Source organism: Oncorhynchus kisutch, linkage group LG28, assembly GCF_002021735.2.
Source record: "Oncorhynchus kisutch isolate 150728-3 linkage group LG28, Okis_V2, whole genome shotgun sequence".
Classification (NCBI taxonomy): Eukaryota; Metazoa; Chordata; class Actinopteri; order Salmoniformes; family Salmonidae; genus Oncorhynchus; species Oncorhynchus kisutch.
In genome coordinates, this window is record NC_034201.2 from 6361027 (window position 1) to 6379893 (window position 18867).

Here is an 18867-nt window from a genome sequence, read left to right on the forward strand (position 1 = left end):
CTTGGGTAAGACGAAGGGAGGAGGGGTGTGTCTCTGTTAAAAACAGCTGGTGAACAATCTCTAATATAAAGGAAGTCTCAAGTTTTTGCTCGCCTGAGTAAGAATACCTCATGATAAGCTGCAGACTATACTATTTACCAAGAGAGTTTATCAATATTTTTCATAACTGTCTGTCTATTTACCACCACAAACTGATGCTGGCACTAAGACCGCACTCTACGAGATGTACAGGACCATAAGCAAACAAGAAAATGCACATTCAGAGGCTGCGTTTTTCGTGGCCTGTGATTCTCATGCAGGGAAACTGAAATCTGTTTTACCTCATTTTTACCACATTTTTACCAGCATGTTAACTGTGCAACTACAGTTGACAAAACTCTAGATCACCTTTACTCTACACACAGAACCACATACAAGGCCCTCCATTTGGCAAATCAGACCATAATTCTATCTTCCTGTTTCCTGCTTACAAGCAAAAACTCAAACAGGAAGTACCAGTGACTCGCTCAATACAGAAGTGGTCCGATGAAGCGGATGCTAAGCTACAGGACTGTTTCACTAACACAGACTGGAATATGTTCCAGGATTCATCCGATAACATTGAGGAGTTTACCACATCAGTCACTGGCTTCATTAATAAGTGCATCAATGACATTGTCCCCAAAGTAACCGTATGTACATACCCCAACCAGAAGCCATTCATTACAGGCAACATCCGCACTGAGCTGAAGGCTAGAGCTGCCGCTTTCAAGGAGCGACTTCCGACGTGCCCTCAAACAGACAAAGCATCAAGAGAGGACTAAGATTGAATCCTGCTACACCGGCTTTGACGCTCAATGGATATGTCAGGTCTTGCAAACTATCACAGCTTACAAAGGGAAACAGCCCTGGGATGCCAAGTGACGCAAGCCTACAAGATTAACAAAATGCCTTCTATGCTCGCTTTGAGGCAAGCAACCCTGAACCATGCTTGAGATCACCAGCTGATTCAGAAAGACTGTGATCTTGCTCACCACAGCCAATGTGAATAAGACCTTTAAACGGGTTAACATTCACAAGGCCATGGGGCCAGATGGAATACCAGAATGCATACCTTAGAGGTAACTGGCAAGTGTCTTCACTGACATTTTCAACCTATCCTTCACCTGGTCTATTAAACCAACTTGTTTCAAGCAGACTACGTGAGTCCCTGTGCCCAAGAATGCCAAGGTAACCTGGCTAAATGACTATGGCCCCATAGCACTCACAACTATAGCCATGAAATCCTTTGAACCATTGGTCATGGCTCACATCAACACCATCATCTCAGAAACCCTGGAACCACTCCAATTCACATACAGCCCCAACAGATCCACAGTGTGGAGTACACATCTATATTGTACCCCACACTGCCCTCACCCACCTGGACAAAATGAATACCTATTTAAGAATGCTGTTCATTGACCCTAACTCAACATTTAACACAATAGTCCCCTCCAAGCTCATCACCAAGCTCAGGACCCTGGGACTGAAAACCTTCCTGTCTAGCCATGTTCTTTTTACTTGTCATTGTTGTTCTTTATTCACTGTGTATTTATTCCTCCTGTCACTATTTAATTTTTTGGTTTTCTTTAACTCTGCATTGTTGAAAAAGGACCCGTAAGTAAACAGTTCACTGTTAGTCTACACCTGTTGTTTTACGAAGCATGTAACAAATAACGTTTGATTTGATCCCGGACGCGTAGAAAGCTGTTCCCCGTTCCCACTTCGGCCAATCAGATCACGCCTCTCGGTTCCTACTCCCTGCTTACAAGCAGCAACTCAAGAGGAAGCCACCAACACAGAGAATAGTGAGGCACTGGACAGAGGCAGACTCAAATCTGCAGGACTGTTATGAGAACATTGACTGGAATTGTTTTCAAAGATTCATTCACCCAGGACTCATTGATCAACATTGAGGAATATACATAGTCAATAACTGGCTTCATTAGAAAATGCATTGATTATGTTGTACCCACAATAACAATCTGGACCAAACAAAACCAAATACCCTGGATGAATGGAGAAATCAGTGCTGCGAGCCCATAGTACAGCATTCAAAGTCAGCAGAAAGAACCTCGATGACTCGGTGGCGTGTGATGTGTACAAGGCAAGCAGGTATGAGCTCCGCAAATCCATTGGGGACGCAAAAAGACAATACAAACTCAAACTTCTTCAACAACTCAGACACCTGAGGACTACAGACTATCATGGACTACAAAGGCAAATCCAGCAGTGTTGTGCCCACGTAATAACATTCTATGCTCTCCTTTTAGGCAGACAATACCAAGCCATCCAGGAAGGCTCTCGCTGCTCCGGACGACCAGGTGTTTTTTGACTAAATTCCTCTTGCCATTACACTATATCTGACTGGGTAAATAACTTTATTTTGAGTTAATGTGGACCCAGTGACTCAGACTTGAGCACTTGGACAAGGACTCGAACACTGGGACTTGGATTTCAGCCATAGGGTTGGTCGACTCATGACTAGACCATTGGTGACTCGGACTTGAACTCGAGCAAAGGTGACTTGGGACTCGATTCGGAACCAAGGTTTAGTGACTTGACTACATCATTGGGCGAAACAATCATTAACTCCAGTTCAAAGTCATCAGCTCCCAGTCTACTTTTGGACATCAATGTGGCTACGGCATCTGTGGAATGTTGACAACAATGGCAAGGACATAACCAAGTGATAGAGGTGCAACCCATTCTAATTTGCCAATAATTTGCAGCACCATCTGGTGTTTGTGCTACTCTCTCTCTGTGTGAATACAGTTGAAGTTGGAAGTTTACATACACTTAGGTTGGAGTCATTCAAACTCGTTTTTCCACCACTCCACAAATTTCAACCACTCCACAAGTTGAAGGTTGTGCCATGTAACAGCAATATTTATGGATACCACCCATTTGATAAAATATGTAACGCTTCCATATTTCACTGAAAGAATAAACATTTTGTTTTTGAAATGAGAGTTTCCAGATTTTACCATATTAATGACTTAAGGCTCGTATTTCTGTTTGTTTATAATATTATAATTAAGTCTATGATTTGATATATGATAGAGCAGTCTGACTAAGCGGTGGTAGGCCGCAGCAGCATCGTAAGCATTCATTCAAACAGCACTTTCCTGCGTTTGCCAGCAGCTCTTCGCAATGCTTGAAGCACAGCGCTGTTTATGACTTCAAGCCTATCAACTCCCGAGATTAGGCTGGCAATACTATAGTGCCTATAAGAACATCCAATAGTCAAAGGCATATGAAATACAATTAGTATAGAGAGAAATAGTCCTATAATTCCAATAATAACTACAACCTAAAACTTCTTAACTGGGAGTATTGAAGACTCATGTTAAAAGGAACCACCAGCTTTCATACAGTATACAGTGCCTTGCGAAAGTATTCGGCCCCCTTGAACTTTGCGATCTTTTGCCACATTTCAGGCTTCAAACATAAAGATATAAAACTGTATTTTTTTGTGAAGAATCAACAACAAGTGGGACACAATCATGAAGTGGAACGACATTTATTGGATATTTCAAACTTTTTTAACAAATCAAAAACTGAAAAATTGGGCGTGCAAAATTATTCAGCCCCTTTACTTTCAGTGCAGCAAACTCTCTCCAGAAGTTCAGTGAGGATCTCTGAATGATCCAATGTTGACCTAAATGACTAATGATGATAAATACAATCCACCTGTGTGTAATCAAGTCTCCGTATAAATGCACCTGCACTGTGATAGTCTCAGAGGTCTGTTAAAAGCGCAGAGAGCATCATGGCAGGTCCGAGATACTGTTGTGAAGAAGTTTAAAGCCGGATTTGGATACAAAAAGATTTCCCAAGCTTTAAACATCCTAAGGAGCACTGTGCAAGCGATAATATTCTAATTGGAAGGAGTATCAGACCACTGCAAATCTACCAAGACCTGGCCGTCCCTCTAAACTTTCAGCTCATACAAGGAGAAGACTGATCAGAGATGCAGCCAAGAGGCCCATGATCACTCTGGATGAACTGCAGAGATCTACAGCTGAGGTGGGAGACTCTGTCCATAGGACAACAATCAGTCGTATATTGCACAAATCTGGCCTTTATGGAAGAGTGGCAAGAAGAAAGCCATTTCTTAAAGATATCCATAAAAAGTGTTGTTTAAAGTTTGCCACAAGCCACTTGGGAGACACACCAAACATGTGGAAGAAGGTGCTCTGGTCAGATGAAACCAAAATTGAACTTTTTGGCAACAATGCAAAACGTTATGTTTGGCGTAAAAGCAACACAGCTCATCACCCTGAACACACCATCCCCACTGTCAAACATGGTGGTGGCAGCATCATGGTTTGGGCCTGCTTTTCTTCAGCAGGGACAGGGAAGATGGTTAAAAGGATAGGGCTGATTGCTGCCCCCTTTGGGGTGATTGCGTGCCCATAGTAAACAGAAAAAAAATCTGTCAAAAATTGCTAATAGATGCAATAAAAAATTACTATTGAATAGAAAACACTCTAAAGCTTCTAAAACCGTTTAAATTATGTCTGTAAGTAAAGCAGAACTCTCAGGGCACTCATTCTCCCAAACTCTCTCTTGTCATCATAAAAGTTGGCCCAACTTTGACGTCATCGCCCCCACCCTTCCCAAGCACCTACAGTCCTGGGAACAGGTCCTATGCCTTCAGCGCGGTGTCCGCTTTCAATGGGGCTTCTCATTGTGTGAATCCTGCGCTCACGAGAGTATTGGCGGGCCGAATCCTTTCGGTCACGCGAGAAAACAGGTTACTCTCATGCGCGTTCTGCTCCGGTGGTGTCTTTCTTCCAAGATTGATTAAACGATGCCTGTGTTTCTCTTCGTCCTGAGAATTGCTGTGAAGCTATATAACATGCTAACGCTGTGTTCTGAACATAGTTTGACAAGTTTAGTCGACATATAATATGTAATTTCGACGTTTTGGTGCGCACCAACTTTACTTTTTGGCTGCATTTCAACCGAAATATGTCGTGTTTGATAACCGAAAGACACAGACTTCAAAACTAAAGCTGTTTTTGGTAAGTATAAACCCTTCCAGGTCTTCTGATGGAAGAACAGCAAAGGTAAGGGAACATTTATGTGTTAAATTTGGGTTTCTGTGGACTCCGAGATAGAGGAGCCAAAATGCTAATTCCTGAGCGCCGACTCACATTATAGCCTAGTGAACGAAATCTGTAAAGTTAAATATAAATGTAACACAGCGATTGCATTTAGAAGAAGTGTATCTTTCTATATATATGTAGAACATGCATATTTAGTCAAAGTTTATGTTGTGTATTCCATGTTAGCTGACGGCGTGTGCCGAAGCCATCGTCATTTCTCCGGACATTTGAGTAGCATTTTTTTAACATGGCGTCATTGTAAACAGAGATTTACGGATATTTATAGCATATTATTGAAAAAAACATAAATGTACTGTGTAACATGTTATATTACTGTCATCTGATGAAGATTTCAAAACGTTAGTGAAATTATTTGGTGATTGCATATTTTGTTCAATTTGGCTATGGAAATTAGCTGTGTCTTCGGTGTGTCTTCGGTGGTGGTTTGACATAAATATGTGCTATGTTTTCGCCGTAAAACATTTTAGAAATCTGACTTGCTGGCTAGATAAACAAGTTGTTTATCTTTCATTTGAGCTATTGGACTTGTTAATGTGTGGAGGTTAAATATTTCTACGAATATTTTTGCATTCCGTGCGCCACCGTTCCAGCTGACGGTGGGGGGGCTGGTTCCCCAATTGGGAACCAACATCTTTGTCAGGTTAAAATTGATGGGAAGATGGATGGAGCCAAATACAGGACCATTCTGGAAGAAAACCTGATGGAGTCTGCAAAAGACCTGAGACTGGGACGGTGATTTGTCTTCCAACAAGACAATGATCCAAAACACAAAGCAAAATCTACAATGGAATGGTTCAAAAATAAACATATCCAGGTGTTAGAATGGCCAAGTCAAAGTCCAGACCTGAATCCAATCGAGAATCTGTGGAAAGAACTGAAAACTGCTGTTCACAAATGCTCTCCATCCAACCTCACTGAGCTCGAGCTGTTTTGCAAGGAGGAATGGGATTTTTTTTGTGCAAAACTGATAGAGACATACCCCAAGCGACTTACAGCTGTAATCGCAGCAAAAGGTGGCGCTACAAAGTATTAACTTAAGGGGGCTGAATAATTTTGCACGCCCAATTTTTCAGTTTTTGATTTGTTAAAAAAGTTTGAAATATCCAATAAATGTCGTTCCACTTCATGATTGTGTCCCACTTGTTGTTGATTCTTCACAAAAAAATACCGTTTTATATCTTTATGTTTGAAGCCTGAAATGTGGCAAAAGGTCGCAAAGTTCAAGGGGGCCGAATACTTTCGCAAGGCACTGTATATAAAAATCGTCCGATTTAATCAGTATCGGCTTTTTTTGGTCTTCCAATAATCGGTATCGGTGTTGAAAAATCATAATCGACCGGCCTCTAGTCTGATGAGTCAAAAATAACTCTTTGGCCTGAACGCAAAGCGCTATGTCTAGAGAAAACCAAGCACAGCTCATCACCCATCTAACACCATCCCTACTGTGAAGCATGGTGGAAAGACTTGAAGACTTCTGTTCCCATCTAACTTTACAGAGTTTGAGAAAATCTTGCAGGGAAGAATTGGAGAAAATCCCCAAATATAGATGTACAAGGCTTATTACAGACATACCCAAGACGACTCAAAGCTGTAATCACCACCAAAGGTATTGACTCAGAAAGTATTGAGTCAGGGGTGTGAATACTTATATATTCCATTTGTATCCTGTACATACGACTAATAACACTTGAAACTGAAACTTGAAGTTTTAATTTCCACTTTGAAATTTCAGGCTTGATTATCCCTTACGAAAAATGTATCAACCCCTACCAAAATGTCCATTAATTATAATCCACATAATAATTCATATTTCCTGTTGCTTGCAGGATTATTTTCCTTCTGTAGCAAACTGCCTCAAATTAAGATCCTGCGTCTGTAGCAAGCCCCAAATATCTAAGGTGTGAGTTGAGTTATTTTGTTTAAAAATAGAATATCCAAGTCAAGTAATTAAATCTGAAGGTGCCACACACACAAAGGTAGATCATTTGTTTTGTTATTTTGACCTGAATCATAAGTATGATGAAATATGAGTGAATCTTGAAATCACTGATCATCAATTCCCTTTTACAAGTAAAAGTCAAGACGGCAAGGGATGACCTCATTCACTTATTCATACTGACAAACAAAGGTGGGAGGACGAAGATAAAGGGACGGGGATAATAGGAAGGGTAACAGGATGATAGCAGAAATAATCTCTCCTTTTCCTTGTGTTCTTTGGAACAGTCTTAAAAAGAGAAGGAGATATGCATTGATTAGTCAGATGGAAGGAAACATGAACATAAATGTAATCTACTGGGATGTGTGGAAGTTTGTCTTGTGCTTTTGTAAGTGTTTTAATAAGACCGGTCAAGACATACCCTTGATAGTGCCGGGGACGAGGGGTGCATCTTGTGGGGAACACATTTGATGAACACAGCCAAATCCTGGTCCAAAGTCACAAGGACACACACATGCTCACCTAGGCTGATGTGATGTGCACAATTATATACATGCAATGAGGGCAAAATGTATCTAAAAAAAACACCTGACAGACACACAAACACATACAAATGCAAGACACACACACACAAGGCTTACACACAATGGCACACAGACAGACACACCCACTCTGGGCTACCCTCCCAACCATGGATAGAGCTCTGTGCCATCTGCTCCTGGAGACCAACAGTGTGTTCCAAATCAAGGTTATCAACAAAACACACACATGCAAATGTTCCTTCTACCGACTGTCTCCCTGACTGTACTGTATGTCTTTGCCTCTCCACTGGTAAGTCACTTTCAAACATCTGCGTTAACATCATGTCAACATTACTGCCAGCTGCGGCCCAGTTTGTGACTTAGTGGTCTCCCAGAAGTTGTTGATGACACTTTTTAAAGGTGACATCATTTCTTGTATCAGTCTCCGGAGATAAGTGCATATTGTACACGGCTCCTGGTAGCAGTGAAGTAATCGTATCGGTGTGTATGTGTGCCCCACAAAACCAAGATTTGACATGCCCTGTTTGCGAAAGACAAAGGGTTTATGGATTCGATTTTACAGTTACAAAGAAGCTCATAGATTACTGTTTAACAACAAAATGAAAACAAAGTCGTCATTGGATACAATGGACTAGCATAAGCAGCAACAGCAGCACCAGTGTGTGTTCCTAATTTATTCTGTAACAGGTTTGACTTGTAGGTACATTGACAAGGCACACTTAGAGTATGTTGCTGTGGTGTTATTCTGACCGTGTACTGTCTGAGGTGGTAGAGAGGTGTGGCCGAGTACTGATAGTACTACTAGATTATGCATGTCCCTTGCCATATAATTTGTAGGTACCCGACAGGGATAGAAATGGGCATCACAGGGAAACTGACAGATGACGGGTCTGGACCATTCTGAAGAATGGTCAGCCTCAGGAGCAAAATGGTCTGTCAATCTCTGATCCATTAAAACAATTGTAAAGGCGATTGAGTGCTCCAGTGTCATTACATTGAGTCCAAGTCTTCAAAGTGACTTAAGGTTCTTTCTAGTAATTGTAGTCCTTGCTATGGGGACACCTTCTTGACGCTTTATGAGTTGCTGGGCAGAGGCACACAGTTATTCCTTTTTTGTTTGGTCTGGTGACTCACATTTTGTTTTGGAGGGATTCTAAGTTGGATTCAAGCATACCTCGAACTTTATTATATTGATGTCAGAAGTAGGAGGGTGACTGATGAACAGCTCGATGAACAGCTCAATGAACAATGACAGCTACATTGTTCATCGTTCAAGACAATCATTCAAAGAGAAACGTCCTGAACAAACACAGCTATTTAAATACACTGATTTAAATATGTGAATGTTGAGGAATATTTTAAAAAATGTGATTGTATTTGTCACCTTCATTTAACTAGGCACGTCAGTTAAGAACAAATTCTTATTTTCAATGACAGCCTAGGAACAGTGGGTTAACTGCCTGTCCAGGAGTAGAACAACAGATTTGTACCTTGTCAGCTCAGGGGTTTGAACTTGCAACCTTCCGGTTACTAGTCCAATGCTCTAACCACTAGGCTACCCTGCACCGAATACAACAGTGAAATGCTTACTTACAAGCCCTTAACCAACAACGCAGTTTTAAGAATATACTTTCAAAAAGTAAGAAATAAGAATGACAAATAATTCATGGGCAGCAGTAAATAACTATAGCGGGGCTATATACAAGGGGTACCGGTACAAAGTCAATGTGCGGGGGCACCGGTGTCGAGGTATTTGAGGTAATATGTACCTTTAGGTAGAGTTATTAAAGTGACTATGCATAGATAATAACAGAGAGTATCAGCAGCAGCGTAGGGGGGCAATGCAGATAGTCTGGGTAGCCATTTGAATAGATGTTCAGGAGTCTTATGGCTTGGGGGTAGAAGCTGTTTAGAAGCCTCTTGGACCTAGGCTTGGCGCTCCGGTACCGCTTGCAGTGCAGTAGCAGAGAGAACAGTCTGACTTTTGGCCTTCCTCTGACACCACCTGGTATAGATGTCCTGGGTGGCAGGAAGCTTAGCCCCAGTGATGTACTGGGCCGTTTGCACTACCCTCTGTAGTGCCTTGCGATCGGAGGCCGAGGAGTTGCCATGCCAAAACTGTTCAGTCTCATGAGGGGGGAATAGGTTTTGCCGTACCCTGTTCACAACTGTCTTGGTGTGCTTGGACCATGTTAGTTTGTTGGTGATGTGGACGCCAAGGAACTTGAAGCTCTCACTACAGCCCCGTCGATGAGAATGGGGGCGTGCTCGGTCCTCCTTTTCCTGTAGTCCACAATCATCTCCTTTGATCACGTTGAGGGAGAGGTTGTTGTCCTTGCACCACACTGCCAGGTCTCTGACCTCCACCCTATAGGCTGTCTCATCGTTGTCGGTGATCAGGCCTACCACTGTTGTGTCATCGGCAAACTTAATGATGGTGTTGGAGTCATGCCTGGCCGTGCACTCATGAGTGAACAGGGAGTACAGGAGGGGACTGAGCACGGACCCCCGAGGGATTTATGATGATCGATTGGGTCATTATAATACATTCTTCACAGGACTATATTAATAGCCACAATCAAAACGATCAGTTTGGCAAAAGCCTGAACAATATTTTCAACTTCTGCTGTATTTGTGGTTGGTGTGTTGGGCTACAAATATAAAGATGGCACCATACTGGATGGCCGCCGTTTTGCAATCGCTGACCCAACTTTGGTATTTTGTGACAATTTTTTGGTTTATTTTTACTTTATTTTCTCTAAATGTATCCGCTATCATTTCTTATAACTTTTGAACATCAGATCGGCAGTTACTTACCTCAATTCCAGGTTCAATTTCGACTTCAAGTTCGACTTTCTGTTATTCCGACCCAATTTTCAGGCTACCCAAGAGGAAACGCCGAAGTTACAGAGGAAAGAGAAGGGGGGAACCTGGTGAGATTAAGGCTAAGAGAGAACCGGCCACCTCCTCCCTCCATTCTACTGGCCAATGCACAGACACTTGATAATAAGATGGATGACCTCCGATCGCAGATTTGCAACCAACGGGACTCTCGTAACTGCAATATTCTATGCTTTTCTAAAACATGGCTCTCGGACAAGATACCCCTCTTGGCTCTCCAACTCGATGGATTCTACATTCACTGTGCCGACAAGGCAGTGGAGTCTGGGGAAATCGAGGGGGGAGTGGTTTAGCTCCTCATCAACAACTGGTGTGCCGACTCGAGCGCGGTGGAAGTGTGACCAATTGTTCACCCATCTTGGAATAACTGATGGTCAAATGTCGACCCATTTACCTCCCAACAGAGTATTCAGCTGTTATCGTGACAATTGTATACATTCCACCTCAGGACAAGAAAAATAACAAGCTGGCACTTAACAAACTGTACAAGGCTATAACCAAGCAGGAACACTTACATACAGAAGCTGCTTTTCTGGTTGCCGGCAATTAGAATTCTGTGTCATTAAGACACGTGACGCCCATCTTCCATCAACACGTCTCCCTGGACACTAGGGGAAATAAAGTCCTAGACCACAGTTATTCTACCCACAAGCAAGCATACATGGCTCTCCCTCATCCGCCATTCAGCAAATCAGATCATGACTACTCACTCCTGCTTCCTGTTTACAAGCAGAAACTCAAATAGGAATTAACCGTGACTGAGAAATGGTCACCAGAATCAGAGACAATGCTACAAGACTGCTTTGCTAGCGCTGATTGGAATATGTTTCCAATCATGGGGAGGACTCTGACGAACATATTGACAAGCTAACCACCTAGCTTCATTAGGAAATGCATCGGTGACTTTGTCCCCACAGTTAGGGTTTGCTGCTTCCCCAATCAAAAGCCCTGGATTAACACGGAGGTTGGCGCTAAACTAAAGGATGGGTCTAACACACACAGGGCTATCGCAGACAACCCTGAGGCTACGGCTGAGGACAGAAACAAGAACAAGAAGTCACGTTATGACCTCTGCAGAGTCATCAAACGAGCAAAAGGACAATATAGGAATAAGGAGGAATCATATTACACAGGCTCCGACACCCGCCAAATGTGACAAGTGCTACAGTCCATTACGGATTACAAAGGAAGGCCCAGCCGTGATCTGCCCAACCATGCCTCCCTACCAGATAAATGCAATGCATTTTATGCACACTTTGACAATAGCAACATCATGCCGGGTGTGAGGGCCGCCACCGACCCAGAAGATTGGGTGATCTCGCTCTCCGAGGCCGATGTGAGTAATGTCTTTAATAAAATAAATACCGCGGGCCCGATTGGTATTCCAGGGCGTTTTCCCAGAGCATACACAGAACAGCTGGAAGGTATATTCACAGTCATCTTCAACCTCTCCTTGTATCAGTCTGTAATCCCCACATGATTTAAGATGACCACCATCATTCCTGTTCCCAAGAACTCTAAGGCTTCATGCAACAATGGCTACCCCCCTGTAGCACACACATCTGTAATCATGAAGGTCTTTGAGAGGCTGGTTATAGCACACATCAACTCCATCATCCCAGACACCCTAGACCCACCCCGATTTGCATACCATCCCTACAGATCCATAGACACAATCTCATTTCACAGCCCTCACCATTCCAGATAAAAGGAATACCTATGTTAGAATGCTGTTCATTGACTACAGCTCAGCATTATCCCCTCCAAGCTCGTCAACAAGCTGAGGACCCTGGGACTGAACACCTCCCTCTGCAAATAGATCCTTGACTTCCTGACGGGCCGTCTCCAGGTGGTGATGGTAGGCAACATCACCTCCGCCACGCTGATCCTGAACACGGGGCCCCCACAGGGGTGTGTGCTTAGTCCCTTCCTGTACTCCCTTATCACCCACGACTCCAACACCATCATCAAGTTTGCAGACGTCACAACGGTGGTGAGCCTGATCACTGGCGATGATGAGACAGCTTAAAGGGAGGAGGTCAGTGTCGTGGCAGTGTAGGGCCAGAACAACAACCTCTCCCTCAACGTCAGTAAGACCAAGGAGCTGATCGTGGACTACCAAAAACAGGGGGGCAAGCACGCCCCCCTCCACATCGACGGGGCTGCAGTGGAGCAGGTCGACAGCTTCAAATCAATAAGAACTTAAAATGGTCCACCCACACGCACTCAGTCATGTAGAAGATGCAACAGCACCTCTTCCCCCTCAGGAGGTTGAAAAGGTTTGGCATGGGCCCTCAAATCCTCAAAAAGTTATTCAGCTGTACCATTGAGATCAGCTTGACTGGCGGCATCACTGCTTATGGCAATAGCACCACTCTCGGTCACATGGTGATACAGAGGGTGGTGCGGACAGCCCAGTACATCACTGCCATCCAAGATCTCTATATCAGCCTGTGTGAAAGGAAGGCCTGGAAAATTGTTAGACTCCAACCACCCAAGCCATAGACTGTGCTCTCTTCTTCTGCATGGCAAGCGGTACCGGTGAATCAAGTCTGACACCAAAAGGCTCCAACAGCATGCCTCATGGCAGAATGCATTAAATTTGATAGCAGCCTTCTGGTTCACACCTTTGTGATAATTTGTCTTGGACGAGCAGTCAGTGGTTTTTCCAATGACATCACAATTAACTAGGGTAAGAGCATGTTGAGCTCTATCTGTATCAGTAAAAAAAAGAATGGCCAGGAAAACAAGTCTTAAAAGCAGAGTGAAGCTGTAAAAGGACCCGGCAGAACACTTTTTCCACTCTAGTCGTGTAAGTATAAGAGCAGGACAAGACCTTCAAAATGATGTCATCGAGCTATGGTCTTAACTGTGTCGATAACCATAGATCATACTGTCTCATGTTCTCGCATGCCTTTGGGAGTGATTTAAGTGCTTCAATTTTAGTCACAAAATCTTGGTATGAAAGATTACAACACCTTTTATAGAGCCAGCAATTAAATATATAGCTCCTTTGTCAGCTATAGCAAGAGAGGACACATACATGAGTTTCCTATGCTAAATGAATATGCTAAATGAAAATGACCACAGTAGAGAATTCATTTTGAATAGGCATCATGAATCCAATTCTACATTCAACACTGCATGCAATTCTTAACTTTGTGTGAATTTCATGAAAACAAATTAAACACTATCCATATTGATCCTAATGAGTACTTGGATTAAAAACATTTTTTTTTAAATGGGAGTTGCCTGCCTAAAATAGAGAATTGAGCTGAAGTGAGAGTTTTGATGTCTCTTTAAAACTAATAATAGGCCTAGCCTACTGTAAATTATTAATACTGTCTAATTATAAAGGATTGTCAATATTCTATTTGTCATAGAATTGTTATAAAAGTAAACTAAAACCATTGTAAGCTGTTTAACTTTGTCTCATCCAGTGAGTGCTTTCTGAACCAATGACCTGCTATATTTAGAAATAGAAGCACGCTATTATGATCCCTGGAGATGCCTTAGAAAAAAAACATCTCCCCAGACAGACTGTCCATCGGTTGAACCCTATTTTGGAAAGTGACAGACAACTAGAAAATTTGATAACGGCTTTTACAGCATTACAGTTTGGAGAGACTGGATTTTCTAAACAAGGGGGAACATTTGGTGCACAATGCGCCGGGTAATATTTCATCACTTTAGAATTGACGACATGATAAATAAACAATATTATAGTGACTGACGAATTTCGCTTACCATGACTGAGGACATTCAGAAGTATTCCAAGGACAATCATCATGCACGGCATCAGGTAAGAGAGGTCGGGGAGTTGGGGACTTCGGAGGCACTTTGTCCTCGCGCTCATTGACCCGCATGCAACATCCAGCCACACCGCGTATGTCCCAGGATCGACTGAGTGAATAAGCCAAGCCGATTCTCGCAAATGTGTGACAATTCCCAAACCTGGACTAGCAGGGATGCAAAGTTTGCAGCTGTCGCGTTTTTTTCAAAGAGAGGACTTGCAGTAAAATAAATTACAGTTATATTATAATTAGACGAGTGGTCAAGAATAGGTTACCCCAAATACCGTGCATCACACACTGCAAGCGTTCCGCTGTCTTTTCAGAAAAATGTCCCTCCAAAGTTTCCGACCCAGAGGAGGAATTTGTTTAGAATCATTCTCAATTGCACTTATGTCGCCTTGCGTCGTCCGTCCTCAATTGCGCTTGCTAGACTTGAAAATAGAATGGTCAGACTGCATGGTGCAGCTCAAACACAGAGCTGTGTTGTGATTGGCCCCCGAGTAGCCTAATACCCCTACAGAAAAAGTCGGTGAATAAAATACCATACTCCACAGTGATGCTGCGCGCCTCTGTGTGTGTGCGTTTACTTTGTGTGTGTGTGTGTGTGTGTTTTACTTAAAAGAACAAAACATATTTTGTTTACAACTGTAATTACACTAGAGGCAAACAGATGTACACATATCTACACATCTACAATAACATTTGCTAAATATGTGTATGCGACCAATCCAATTCTATTTGATGTACCTCAATCTTTGAGAGGATAGATTAGGCTACATATGTGCTTCAGTATGATGAGCTGGAGTGACTGCATGTTTTAATTCATCCAAATGTAGGTCTCAGTTGTGCATGCATATTCTGTACAGTACGTTTGGGGAAAATATTTTAAATATGATAAGTCAGAAACCAGCGTCTGAAAATCAAATTGGCAGAAAATACACGATTACCATATTAAATGTAGGCCTATACACACACATCACCTCTACACAGAGTGATAAACTTACTGAAGAACTCGATTCTAATACACCTCAAATACTTCCAGCCAAATACTTCCAGCCTCAAATACTTCTAATACACCTCAAATACTTCCATACCGCTCCTTCCTGAGCGGTATGACAGCTGCGTTGTCCCATGGTGTTTATACTTGCGTACTATTATTTGTACAGATGAACGTGGTACCTTCAGGTGTTTGGAAATTACTCCCAAGGATGAACCAGACTTGTGGAGGTCTACAATTTTCTTTCTGAGGTCTTGGCTGATTTCTTTTGATTTTCCCATGATGTCAAGCAAAGAGGCATTGAGTTTGAAGGTAGGCCTTGAAATACATCCACAGGTACACCTCCAATTGACGCGAATGATGACAATTAGCCTATCAGAAGCTTCTAAAGCCATCATTTTCTGGAATTCTCCAAGCTGTTTAAAGACACAGTCAACTTAGTGTATGTAAACTTCTGACCCACTGGAATGGTGATTCAGTGAATTATAAGTGAAATAATCTGTTTGTAAACAATTATTGGAAAAATGTATAAGTCCTAACTGACTTGCCAAAACTATAGTTTCTTAACAAGAAATGTGTGGAGTGGTTGAAAAACGAGTTTTAATGACTCCAACCGAAGTGTATGTAAACTTCTGACATCAACTGTGTGTGTATATATATATATATATATATTCTCTGAGAGCGTTGCACACCTGGATTGCACATTATTCTTTTTAAAAATTCTTCAAGCTTTGTCAAGTTGGTTATTGATCACTGCTAGACATCAATTTTCAAGTCTTTCCATAGATTTTCAAGCAGATTCCAGTCAAAACTGTAATTAGGCCACTCAGGAACATTCAATGTCCTCTTGGTAAGCAACTCCAGTATATATCTGACCTTGTGTTTTTGGTTATTGTCCAGCTGAAAGGTGAAGTTGTCTCCAAGTGTCTGTTAGAAAGCAGACTGAATGAACCAGGTTTTGCTGTAGGATTTTTCCTGTGCTTAGCTCTATTCCGTTTCTTTTTTATGCCCCCCACCCCCCAAAAAAACCTCTAGTCATTGCTGATGACAAGCATACTCATAACATAATGCAGCCACTGCCATGCTTGAAAATGTGAAGACTGGTACTCAGTGATGTGTTGGATTTTCCCCAAACATAATGCTTTGTGTTGGCACATTTTTTGCAGTTTTACTTTAGTGCTTTATTGCAAACATGATGCATGTTTTGGAATATTTTTATTCTGTACAAGCTTCCTTCTTTTCACTCTGTCATTTAGGTTAGTATTGGGGAGTAACTACAATGTTGTTAATCCATCCTCAGTTTTCTCCAATCCCAGCCAATAAATTCTGTAACTGTTTTAAAATCCCCATTGCCCTCAGTGTGATATCCCTGAGCCGTTTCCTTCCTTTCTGGCAACTGAGTTAGGAAGGACGCCTGGTTTTTGTGGTTGAATCTGTGTTTGAAATTCACTGCTCGACTGAGGGACCTTACATATACTTGTATGTGTGTGGTACAGAGATGAGGAAGTCATTTAAAAAATCATATTAAACACTATTATTGCACACAGAGGGAGTCCATGCAACTTCTTATGTGACTTGTTGAGCACATTTCTACTCCTGAATTTATTTAGGCTTGCCATAACAATGGGGTTGAATACTTATTGACTCAAGACATTTCAACTTTTCATTTTTAATTAATTTGTAAAAATGTCTAAAAGCATAATTCCACTTTGGCTTTATGGAGTATTGTGTCCAGTGACACAAAATCTCAATTTAATACATTTTAAATTCTGTCTGAAACACATATTTTTTTTGTAAAAAGTTAATGGGTGTGAATACTTTCTGAAGGCCAACATGATGGCCTTCTCTATTGAAATGTCATTTGACCCTGCAGAAAATAACTGGACTCAGCTATTAGGTTGGATTTCCTCTCACCGTTAGCAGTTGGGCTTTTGCACCTGGGCTTCCTGCATATTGTGCTGACAGACAATAACTAATCTCTCCATCGTCGCCACTCTAATAATGGCACTTATAAATAAGATGGAATGGATCGTTTCACTTTCCCTCCCGTTACCTCTCCACTCTGGACTGCATGACTTGAGGCGCAGGGATTAAGGAACTCCAAATCCATTGGCTCAGTTGAAACCAGCCTGTATATTCCAAACATTACACCGCACCAGAAAGCATTATCAGACACATGTTAGTCATGGTAGTCGACAGGCTGATTTTGTTGAGCAAGTGACTTTTGAAAACTTCAATTTGAGACCTCCACTTGGACATAGCTGTTGATAACATGTGATTTCTTAATTCACCATTTTCTCCAACAATGTCCTTATATCTCCCCACTCAACATCCCCCATCCTCTCATGGCCTTGCCTGGGACTCTGGGTTGTTGCTGCCAGAGATATGAGTATGTAGGCCCATACGTGGTATTAAAAACCCATAAAAACTGACTGCCAAAAGGTCCTCCACTGCAACAGCCAGCCAGTACCAGTCTTCCTTCCTCCTGGGAAAGGTCTGAAGTCTGAACCGTGGCCATTCCCACCCGATCTGCTTTCAGTATAGCCGGATACCACTTTTTGGGGCCTGTGAAATCCCACAGTTGTTCCGCAATTACAGCTGCTGTGCATAGAAGAGGGGGGCTTTTTAACAGCGAGGGGGATAGAGTTAACCCAGCTGTGTCGGGGGAGGAACCACAGCTGCAAACAAGACACACCTGTGGCACCTTCAGGGATAAGGACTAAGGATATTCACAAGGACAAGCCTAATAAAAAAATACTTCTAAAGGTTTCTCCTTTATGTTTTGGTTTTACTGTCCATGGACCATATGATACCCATTGAAATGATATAATTAAAATAAAAGTTATGTTTTTTTGTGTGTTTTTTAATTATAAATGTCATAGTTAATGCATTAATTAATGTGCAGGTCCCTGATATAATCAAAACATTAAAAACTATTCAACCTAAACTCCAAGGTCATTCACTCTGGTTAAGAAAATGTTATTCAGAAGAGCTCAAATTAAGTCATGATTCCCATTAATAATAAAAACATACATCCATGATTGACACTGGAAATAATGCCACCCCTTTCTGCTCTGCAATGTGGAAATTACATTAAAGCAATTTGAAAAGGCGACCTGCGGTCTCTACTGTAATTAAAATATACTACAAAATGGACAAAGGCATCAGTGAACATTGACATAGTGCATAGTTTACATGACAGCATGTGAAAAAGGGTTCCATTTGGAAAGCTAGCAAGCCCAACAAAAGGGCAATTTGTTATCACATAGTCAAGTAGGTTCCTGTAGGATAATTAAACGGACAATCTCTAGGTCACTGTTTGGACTCAGCTGTCCCTCTGAGTTCTTCTCCTGGACTCCATCCCCGACACGACTGCCTCAGAGTTTGACAAAAGTTTGGATATGGTGGCGTCTGCGGCGCTCCTAGGCGGAGGCTACGCTGTGTGTGCGGCACCACAGCAGCTCCTTTCTGTGGTCCTCTTGGTGCATGGGGCAGGAAGTCTGGGGCTCACAGTGCTCCTGACAGACAGACGAGACCAGGG

General features: G+C 42.2%; 1 protein-coding gene across 1 annotated transcript in view; it reads right to left on the reverse strand.

Annotated features, from left to right (window-relative positions):
* Positions 1-14860, reverse strand: part of LOC109872720 (GDNF family receptor alpha-4-like) — a 45573-nt gene extending 30713 nt beyond the window's left edge. The window contains exon 1 of the mRNA XM_031808565.1: positions 14283-14860. Within this exon, the coding sequence (XP_031664425.1) occupies positions 14283-14391 (109 nt within the window). The 5' untranslated portion in view covers positions 14392-14860. The remainder of the gene's footprint in view (positions 1-14282) is intronic.
* Positions 14861-18867: the final 4007 nt, after the last annotated feature.